At 52.7% G+C, this 10,884-nt stretch overlaps 1 protein-coding gene across 1 annotated transcript; it reads right to left on the bottom strand.

Moving 5' to 3' along the window:
• Window positions 1-1,047: 1,047 nt before the first annotated feature.
• LOC134413660 (olfactory receptor 14J1-like) lies at window positions 1,048-1,755 on the bottom strand (the record flags this gene model as incomplete). The annotated part of the gene is made up of 1 exon (XM_063147719.1): window positions 1,048-1,755. A coding segment is annotated over one exon (552 nt), but the record flags the coding sequence as incomplete, so codon positions are not given.
• Between the last annotated feature and the right edge of the window lie 9,129 nt (window positions 1,756-10,884).

Raw genomic sequence — 10,884 nt, 5'->3', positions numbered from 1 at the left:
GACACTGCAAAACCAAGGAGACCATTGGGAGACTCCGGGGCCGAGAGGAGCCAAGGGGCCATTGTGACACTGTGGGGCCTCATGGAACCAAGGGGACATTGTGACACTGCAGGATCCTGTGTAGCCAAGGGGCCACTGTGACACGATGGGGACTCAAGGGATCTGGAAGAACACTGTGACCTGTGTGCCCTTGTGGAAACAAGGAGTCCATTGCGACACTGAGGGGACTTCTGGGGCCACAGGGACCATGGTGACAGTGTGGGACCTCATGTGACCATGGGGCCATTGTGACACCCTGGGGCCCCATGGAACCAAGGGGCCACTGTGACACTGTGGCACCAACAAGAACATTGTGACACTGTGAAGCCCCATGGAACCAAGGAGTCCATTGTCAAATATTGGGGCCCTATGGAACCAAGGAGACCATTGTTGCTCTGCATGGCCTCATGGAACAAAGGAGACCAGTGTGACAATGCAGGGCCTGGTGTAACAAGGAGGCCATTGTGACAATGAGAGGCCCCATGGAACCAAGGACATCTTTGCAGATGACACCAAGCTGGGTGTGAGTGTTAATTCTGTGGGAGCATGGGAGAGCTCTGCACAGTGACCTGGACAGGTGGATCCAGAGGACGAATCAAACAAGGTGAGGTTTAACAAGTCCAAGTGCCAGGTCCTGCACTTTGGCTACAACAACCCCTGCAGCACTACAGGCTGGGGACAGAGTGGCTGGAGAGCAGCCAGGCAGAAAGGGACCTGAAGGGACTGATGGACAGCAGGCTGGACATGAGGCAGTAGGGTGCCCAGGTGGCCAAGAAGGCCAATGGCTCCTGGCCTGGCTCAGGGATGGTGTGGCCAGCTGGAGCAGAGCTGCTGTGCCAACACTGATCTGCCCCCAGCTCTGCACAGAGACATTGCTGCTGCAGCTCCAGAGAAGGGAACACAAGGGCATCTCTGGAAAAACCTTTGCTGGGAGATCCTTTATTTCATTTAAAGCCACCAAGAGTGCAGCCCCTCATTGACACAGTCTTTGGCCACAGGGAAGATGGAGAGAAACAAAATGAGAAATGGCAAAAACAATGACATTTCTTTGGGGACAATATGAAAAACTAATACAAAGGAAATAAGAACAAACCACAACCAAAGCAACAAGAAGTATGAAAGATGTCTTATAGTAGAAGTGATTGGCAGAAATTGACTACCAGTTTAATGTTCCTGAAAGCATCCAGTGATCAGTCTCCACACTGCAGCCTTGAGCTCCTGGTTCTTCAGGCTGTAGATGAGTGGGTTCAGGGCTGGAGTAACCACCGAGTACAGAACTGACAGGGCCAGATCCAGGGATGGGGAGGACATGGACGGGGGCTTCAGATGTGCAAATGCTGCAGTGCTGATGAACAGGGAGAGCACGGCCAGATGAGGGAGGCAGGTGGAAAAGGCTTTGTGCCGTCCCTGCTCAGAGGGCATCCTCAGCACAGCCCTGAAGATCTGCACATAGGAGAAAACAATGAACACAAAACAGCCAAAGGCTAAACAAGTACTAACTGCAATGAGGCCAAATTCCCTGATATAAGTTTTGGAGCAGGAGATCTTGAGGATCTGTGGGATTTCACAGAAGAACTGGCCCAGGGTGTTGCCATGGCACAGGGGAAGGGAAAATGTATTGGCTGTGTGCATCAGTGAATAGAGAAAGACACTGGCCCAGGTGGCTGCTGCCATGTGGGCACAAGCTCTGCTGCCCAGGAGAGTCCCATAGTGCAGGGGTTTGCAGATGGACATGTAGCGGTCATAGCACATGATGGTCAGGAGGAAAAGCTCTGATGAAATGAAGAACAGAAAGAAAAAGACCTGTGCAGCACATCCTGTGTAGGAGATGTTCCTGGTGTCCCAAAGGGAATTGTGCATGGCTTTGGGGACAGTGGTGCAGATGGAGCCCAGGTCGCTGAGGGCCAGGTTGAGCAGGAAGAAGAACATGGGCGTGTGCAGGTGGTGGCTGCAGGCTACAGCGCTGATGATGAGGCCGTTGCCCAGGAGGGCAGCCAGGGAGATGCCCAGCAAGAGGCAGAAGTGCAGGAGCTGCAGCTGCTGCGTGTCTGCCAATGCCAGCAGGAGGAAGTGCCTGATGGAGCTGCTGTTGGACATTTGCTGGGGCTGCAGATGGGGACCTGTTCACAGAGAAAGGACAGTGAAAAGTCAGGAGAGGCTGCTTGGAGCCAAATCTGGTCCATTCCCTGTAGACAGTCCCTACAGCTGGGACTCACTCACCCCCCTTCCTGCTCTGGGGAGAACCTTTGGCTGCAATCAGAGAACAGTCACACTCCCGGGTCACCCTGGGATAAACCAGACCCTGCCCAGAGCAGAGGGATCCCTGAGTGTCTCACCCTCTCTAAAGGTCTCTTGGCAAGGTCTCAGCACCCCCTTGTGCCAAGGACACTCCCAGTTCCCTTGGCAAACCCAACAGCATTTCCTCAGCTCTGGCAGCTCTGCCCTTCCCCGCAGGACATTTAGGGAACTCCCAGAGGCTCTGGCACAGATTTGCACCCAGGAGAGAAGCTCAGAGCTTGGAAGGGCACAGCAAGGAGATCCCTGGCTGTGCCCATGATGGGATCTCAGGGAGGGGGCTCAGCTCATTCCCCTTTCCCGTGGACTGCTTTGCCCACAGCCCCACAGGTGCCCGGGAAGCTTGGACACCCCATTCCCATGGACAGCCCTGCCTGGCAGGAATGCCAAGGGCAGTTCCTGACTCAGCTGCTGCAAATGCCAGAGCCTCCCTGAGAGCAGCAGATAGCAGTGACAATATCAGGGCAGGGCAGAAACAAGAGAAGATGTTGTGGTGCTGTGCCTGAGAGGGCAGGGCAGAGACAGCCAGGCACTCAGGACAGTGTTCCCGTGCCCAGCTGTGTCCAGCACCTACCACACACCAACAGTGCACTCATCCTGCCCCCAGCACTGCTGTCTTCAGCCCCCTCTCCTTCCCTGAGCATCTCCCTGGGCCTGCACATTCCCTCCTGAGAGGAGCCTTGTCCCTGCCAGCGCTCACAGAGCCCATCCCAGCCTGTGTGCCCTGTCCGGGGCCCTACAGAAACCTGCCTGTGTGCAGGGCCCTGGCTGGGGCAGGCTCTGTGTGCAGCTGGGCAAGGGCAGCTCAGGAGAGCCCTGCTGGGCCCTGCAGAGGTGATGCTGCTGCTGTCCAGGGCTGAGGAGTGGCTGAGGGCCCTTTGGGAGGCTCCTAGCAGAGAGACTGGCTACCCAAAGTTGCAGTTCTGCAGTCCCTTTAAATGCTCAAACATTCCTTTGATGATCCTGTGTGTCCCTTTCAACTCACTGTGTTCTGTGATTCTGGGATTACAATTCCTGTTCTGCTTCTCTCATCCCCCTGTTGTCTATAATCAAGAGAGAAAAAAAAAACCCTTGCAACAATGCTAGAATAATAAAGTAAAAAAAGAGACATTTGTTGGAAGTGTCCAGGTGATCAGTGGGGATGTAGCACATCCTGGTCCCTGATTTCAGCAATTTATTATGGTTGATTAATTAGACTATTTAACAGGAACATCCAATAGTATTTAGACAGTCAGCTTATTATTCTCAAATCTAAGACAAATGTTAGGAATTGCACTAGAGTTAATTAAGGATTGTAGTTAAGAAGTATATATTAGTAGTTTATTAGAATTAATTAGGAATTTAGTAAGGTAAGGATTATAGATTTATAACTATATAATAGTAATTTACAGACCTACGAATATATAAGAAATGTATAAAAAGCAAAAATCTTTTTGTCATCACCCCAACATTTCCACCATGCTCCAAGCAGAAAATTGAAGACACTCCTGATCTTTACAGCAATTCCAGGCTTACCTTCTTTTGGCAAGTGTCTTCCGGAGCTGTGCCCAGGCTGCTCTGGAGCTGGGAGCAGCCCTGCCGCACCCAGCCCCTCTCAGCAGCAGCCCCTGCCCTGCTCAGGTTGGCTCCTTCCCCCCAGAGCTTCTCTCCAGCGCTGGGAGCAGCTGCCAGGGCTGACTGAGAGCTGTCCCTGGCAGGCAGCAGAGTCCCTGCCCCAGCACAGCGCCCTGGGCTGCAGGACCCTGCTCTGCAGGACAGCCCTGGGCACCCCTGGCTGCAGCCCCGGCTGCTCAGCCCTGCAGCAGAGCCTGGCAACAGGAGCTGCCTTGGGCTGTGCCTGGGCTGGGGCAGCAGGGAAAGCCAGCCCTGCCTTAGGGCCACAGCCCTGCCTTGGAGCAGCTCTGAGAGTCCTCCTGAAAGGTCCTAAAAGCTGTGGGATGTGCCAGCTCCAGGAGATCCCTGCAGGAATGGCAGCTTCTCTTCCCACAGCCAGGGAATGACTGTTTCAAACCTGGGATGATTTCTGCTCTAGTCAGCCCTGAGTGATCTCTGCTCTGTGCTCCCAGCCCAGGCTGAGTTTAACCCCTCTGTCTCTGTGCTGTGCCCAGAGTGGCTGCAGGCAGTGCCCCAACTATGCTGGGCTGTGCACAGGAGCTGCTCCTGGGGAGAGCCGTCTCTCTGCAGCGCTGCCCTGGCCAGGAGCTGCCTCTGTGCCATGAACCTCTGTGCAGGTTTTTCAAAGGACTTTGCATTTTGCTGTTGCCTCCCAGTCTGTGAGAGGTTTTGTAATCATGGCCTCCAATTATCTGCTTTAACTAGTCCCTGGAGAGGCTTTGTCAGTAACAACACTCAGTGGGGCTCATTAATGCTTCAAAGTACTTCAGTTATTTTAAGGTACTTGGTGTTTCCCTTTTGATTCAGACTCTGAGAGAAGTTTGTGGCAAAGCAGATAATTTGGGGCAACCATGGCCCCAATTATCTGCTTTAACGAGTCCATTGAGAGCTTTGTACTGAAACTCAGTGGGGCTCATTAATGCTTTGAGATACTCAAGGTTTTTAAATGTATTTTAAGGATTTAAGAATACTTTTAAGTACTTTTAGGTACTTTTAAGGATTTTCCTTTCCTCACTGAGTCTCTGAGAGGTTTTTGTGCCATCCTGGCCTCCAAATCTCTCCTCCAAAGACTCCATGAGGAGCCCGTGTTGGGGATGGACCTCAGTGGGACCCATTCATGCTTTGAGACACTTTGGGGTTTTCCTCTGACTTTTCCTTCTGGAAAGGTTTGGGCCATCTCCTCTCAGGCCATGAAGTTCCAGGGCTCAGGTCGAAATGCACCACAGGGCTCATTAGGATCAAGCAATTCCTGAGAAACCATGGCTCTGCCTTGATTTCCCTCTCCTCTATTGCAGTTCATAAGGGAGGTTTCCTTTTATGTTTTGGTTCTCCAATTTGAGATTTCTTTGCAAATGCATCAATTATTGTGGTGTGTTCAGTGTTGGCTGATTACCAGTGCACTCACTAGAGTATACTTACTCATTTCCTGCTGTGAGATAGGATTAGGAGAAAGGGAAAACAGCTCAAAACTTTAAAAGGGTAAAAAGAAAAGTTTATTAATAGCAACTAAAAGAAAGAGTAATAAGAACAAAACTTTCAGAACACTTCTCCTCTCCCTACAACCTTTTCTTTCTTACTGAAAATGTAAAGAGAAAAAACCTAGAATTTTCAGTCAGTTTACCATCTAGAATAGTCTTTCTTCAGTTCACTTAGGGAGAGGAGTCTCTCTTTCATGCTATGGAGACTTCTCCATAAGAAACAGTTCTCTTGTGGCTCTCAATTTCCATGAATAGCAGCTGCCTGGAGAATCTGTGATTGTGCCGTCCCTCCCAGTTTTTCACAACTCTTTTACAGTCATGTTTATGGGCCATGTCAACTTATGGGGTATTGGTTTAAAGATGAGCTGTTTAAGAGCAAACGTTCTCCTCATCTATATATGAAATCATCTTCATCTCTGAGAACAGAGATCTTCTTCTCTCCCTGAGGGCACAGGGTCTCATCACTCTTTTCTTTTTCTCCGTTCAAATTTCACATGGGATCACAGCTACTTCAACATTTGCTTCCTTTAGCATGGAGGCCTTTGCTGAACAAGTCATCACTGCAATTTTCAATGCGATATAGGAAAAAGGAGAATCTGATGTATCAATTACATCCTTCCCCATAGCTTTACAAGAGGATTTCAGCACCAAGATCAAGGCATCTCTTCATCCATCCCATCTGGGACTCAACTTCTTCTTCACTGACCTCGGTGTCTTTATGTTGATCCTCTATGTGCCTGCACTTTGTCCTTTTCTCTCACTCGAGGGAGGATGGAGGCACTGAAAGAGTTCGTATCTCACCGGGGCCTGCAGATGGTTCCGTGACCCTGGCCGGACTCGGTGCTTGCAGCTGGAGCTGTTTTACGATGGGGGTTTCTGCAGCAGCTGCGCTGGGGCTGTGTCAGGATGGGCCGCGCTGGGGCAGGGCCAGGATCTCAGCAGCCAGGCCAGAGCACAGCAGCAGCACGGCCGGGGCCGATGGCTTCTCCTCCCCCTGCCCGGGGCTTGCGGGTGAACCCCAACGGTGGCAGAATCTTGGCCAAGCCGGCCTGGCCCGGGGCTGCTCCTGGAGCCTGGCAGATCCTGGCTGGGCCCGTGCTGGCGGCGGGGCAGGGCTCAGCAGTGCCCAGATGGTCACAACTGCAGCCATGTCCTGGCCCAGCCTCGGCCCCACGGCCTCCCCTGCCCTGCCCGGCAGCCGATGGGGCCTGGCGAGGTCCCTGGGAAGGGGCCCAGCCCCACAGCAGGAGCCGCCCAGCCCGGCCTGGCTGAGATGGGGCCAGGTCAGCCTTGTTACCTCTGTGCCAGCCAGAAGGGAAAGAGACCCTCCCAGGCTTTCTCATCTTTTACATGTGTCTTCACAGAGGCTAGCAGCTTCTCTTAGAACATCACTTCCATGATGCAAAAACACCACAACAGCACAGAGCACAGAGCTCCTTTGTCCATATGTAGTGCTTATGGACCTGAGGCCTCAAAAGTCCACCTTGGGAGATCTCTGAGCCCTCTCCAAGGTGTTTTCAAATGAAAACATTCAGCTCGGAGTCTAAGAAAATCACCAGAGGACAGGGCCAGCCTGACCTGTTTGTCCTGGCTACTTTTTCTGGGAGCAATCCTTGGATATATGGAATTTGGGAGGCCAAATTCTAATTTTGGTCATGGCCCCTGGACATGAAGGCCGATTCTTTTCCATAGGAAGGAAGGAACAGAGCCCCAGTGCTTCCCAGGTAGATGAGAGGGTATCAGCAGAGACTAAGGCCAGCCAGAGTTGCCTGATTTTGTTCTGAAAGATACCCTTGCTTATAGGAAATTTTTATGGGAAGTACCGATTTTGGCAATAGGCATCTGAAAAGAGGGACAGTTCTTTTCCATAGCAGGGAAAGCACAGAGTCCCAGTACGCCAGGAGCTGATGAGAGGCAGCCCTTGACATTCCAACATCAATCAGACCTGTCAGGTGGCCCTGGGAGGCCAAGCCAGCCAGACCTGTTCCATGTTCCCTGGGTTCCATGGGGCCCCACAGTGTCCCAATGGTCTCTTGCTTCCAGGAGGCCCGGAGCTGTCATAATGCCCCCTTGGTGAAACTGGAAGGGTCCCAATGGTCTCCAAGGTTCCATCAGGCCCCACAGAGTCATAATGGTCTCTGGGTTCCATGAAGCCCCCACTGTGTCACCATGGCCCCTTGGTTCCATGGGCTCCAGTGGTGCCACAATGATCCCCTTGGTTCCACGAGGTCACCACAGTATCCCAGTGATCTCCACGGGAAGGAAAGAACCCAGCCCCAGTGTTGCAGGGGCAGTCACCAGAGGCTAAGGCCAGCCAGACTTGATGATACTGGCAGATTTTGCCTGGGAGCAACCCTTGGATATACAGAATTTTAGAGGTGGAATCCCACTTTCAGACATGGATGTATGGAAGAGAAGGACAGTTCTTTTCTATAGGAAGGAAAGCACGCAACACCGGTGTTTGAGTGGCAGATGAAAGGCAGACATCAGAGGCCTAGGCCAGCCAGACCTCTCTGTCCTGGTAGCTTTTGTCTGAAAGAAACCCTGGGATCTAGGGAATTTGGGAGGTGGAATCCCATTTTCAGCCATTTCTGCATGCATAAGAAGGATGGTTCTTTTCCTTGGAAGGAAAGCTCCAAGCCCCAGTGTTTGGAAAGCAGAGGAGAGGCAGCCCCCAGGAGGCCAAGGGCAGCCAGACCTGTCTGTCCTGGCAGCTTTCTCTTGGGAGCAATTCTTAGATGTACGAAGTTTAGGAGGTGGAATCCCAGTTTTGGCTATAGGCACCTGGTCAAGATGGATTATTTTTTCCTATAGGAAAGAAAAGTGCAAAGTCCAAGTGTTTTGGAAGAAGATAAGAGGTGGCCACCCTTAGATCAAGCCAGCCAGACCTGTATCTCTTGGCACCTTTCATCTAGGGGCTATCCTTGGACAGAGGGCATTTTGGAGGTGGAATATCAATTTTGGCCATGGGCACCTGGACAGGAGAAGAAGAGTTCTTTTCATTAGGAAGGAAAGCCCAGATCCCCAGTGCTTCAGAGGCAGATGAGGGCCAGCTCTCAGGAAGCCAAGGCCAGCAAGACTTGTCAGTCCTGGCAGCTTTTGCCTGGGAGCTATCCTGGGATATAGGGAATTCTGGAGACAGATCATAAATTTTGGCCATAGGTGCCTGGTTGACATGAGTCTGACACACGATGTTTTTTCCCATAAGAAAGAAAAGCACATGGTCCCAGTGTTTCAGAAGCAGATGAGAGGTGGTCGCCAGGTGGCCAAGGCAGCCAGATCTCTTTCTCCTGGTAGATTTTATCTGGAACCAATCTTTGCAATTTAGAGGAGGAATCCCAATTTTGGTCATGGGCCCCTGGAGAATAAGGACAGTTCTCTTCCATAGGAAGGAAAGCCTAGAGCCCCAGTGCTTCAGGGGAAGATGAGGAGAAGTCCTTGACATGCCAAGGTCAGCTGGACCTGTCAGGTGGTCCCCAGGAGGCCCAGACATCCAGACCTGTTCCATGTTCCCTCGGTTCCATAGGACTCCTCAGTGTCACAATGGTCTCCTTGGTTCCATGAGGCCCTGGAGTATCACAATGTTCCCCTTGCTTCTGTACTGTCACAATGGCCCTGTGCCACCATGAGGCCTTGCAATGTCACAATGGCTTTGTGGTTCCACAAAGCCCTGATGTGTCACCATGGCCCCTCGGCTCCATGCGCCCTCGCTGTGTCACAGTGGCTCCTCCGCAGCACTATGGGCTGCACAAGGTCACCATGGACCCTTGGTTCCTTGGGGCCCCCGAGTTTCACAATGGTCTTCTTGATTCCATGAGGCACAACAGTGTAACCATGGCCCCTTGGTTCCAAGAGACTCGGTAGTGTCACCATGGAGGGTGACGAGGACAAGGACAAGGAGGAGGAGGAGGAGGAGGAGTAGGAGGAGGGGGAGGAGGAGGTGGATGAGAACGAAGAGAAGGAAGACGAGGAGGGGGACAAGGAGGAGGAGGAGGAGGAGGAGGACGAGGAGGACGAGGAGGAGAAAGAGGATGAGGAGGAGGGTGAGAACGAGGAGGATGAGAACAAGGCGGAGGATGAATAGGAAGAGGAGGAAGAAGAGGAGGGAGATGAGGAGGAGGAGGAGCAGCAGCAGCAGCAGCAGCAGCAGCACAAGGAAGAGAACAACAGGGAGGATGACAAGGAGGAGGGCGAGAAGTAGGAGGAGGACGAGGAGGACCAGGAGTAGGAGGAGGATGAGGACGAGGAGGACGAGGAGGAGAAAGAGGATGAGGAGGAGGGTGAGAACGAGGAGGATGAGAACAAGGCGGAGGATGAATAGGAAGAGGAGGAAGAAGAGGAGGGAGATGAGGAGGAGGAGGAGCAGCAGCAGCAGCAGCAGCAGCAGCACAAGGAAGAGAACAACAGGGAGGATGACAAGGAGGAGGGCGAGAAGTAGGAGGAGGACGAGGAGGACCAGGAGTAGGAGGAGGATGAGGACGAGGACGAGGAGGCAGATGAGCATGAGTACGAGGACGAGGAGAAGGAAGAGGAGGATGAGGAGGAAGAGGACGAGGAGGAGGAGAAAGAGGTGGAGGACAAGGAGGACGAGTAAGATGACAAGGAGCAAAAAGAGGACAAGGAGGAGGAAGATGACGGGGAGGAGGAGAAAGAGGAGGAGGAGGAGGAGGAGGTGGAGGAGGAGGAGAAGGACGAGGAGAAGGACGAGGACGAGGGGACGGAGGAAGAGGAGGAAGAGGATGAGAAATAGGTGGAGAAGGATGAGGACAAGAAAGAAGGGGAGAAGGAAAATGAGGAGGAGGAGAAGGACAACGACGAGGAGGAGAAGGATGAGGAAAAGGAGAAAGAGGTGGAGGAGTTGGATGAGGATGAGGAAGAGGAAGAGGATGAGGAGAAGGAGGATGAGGATGAGTAGGAAGAAGAGGAGGAGTACGAGGATGACGAGGAGAATGAGGAGGAGGAGCAGGCGCAGGACGAGGAGATGGAGGACAAGGACGACGAGGACGAGGAAGTGGAGGTGGAGCACAAGGACGCGGATGAGGACAAGGAAGAGGAGGACAAGGAGGACAAGGAAGAGGGGGATGAAGACGAGGAGGACGAGGACAGGGAGGAGGAGGAGGACAAGGAGGAGGAGGAGGAGGAGAAAGAGATGGAGGACGAGGAGGACAAGGATGAGGATTAAAAATAGGATGATGAGAAGGAGGATGAGGGGGAGGAGGTCAAGAAGGAGGAGGAGGAGGATGAGGATGAGTAGGAGGACGAGCAGGAGGATGAGGATGAGGAGAAGGAGTAAGAGGTGGAGGACGAGGATGAGGATGGGGAGGAGGAGGAGAATGACGAGGAGGAGAAGGAGGAGGAGGAGGAGGAGGAGGAGGACAAGGAGGAGGAGGACGAGGAGGAGGAAAACGAGGAGGAGGAGGACGAGGAGGAGGACGAGGAGGACGACGAAGAAGAGGAG

Source organism: Melospiza melodia, unplaced genomic scaffold (genome assembly GCF_035770615.1).
Source record: "Melospiza melodia melodia isolate bMelMel2 unplaced genomic scaffold, bMelMel2.pri scaffold_47, whole genome shotgun sequence".
NCBI lineage: Eukaryota > Metazoa > Chordata > Aves > Passeriformes > Passerellidae > Melospiza > Melospiza melodia.
Note: the sequence above shows the minus strand (reverse complement) of the source record. Positions and strands in the feature narration are given on the sequence as shown.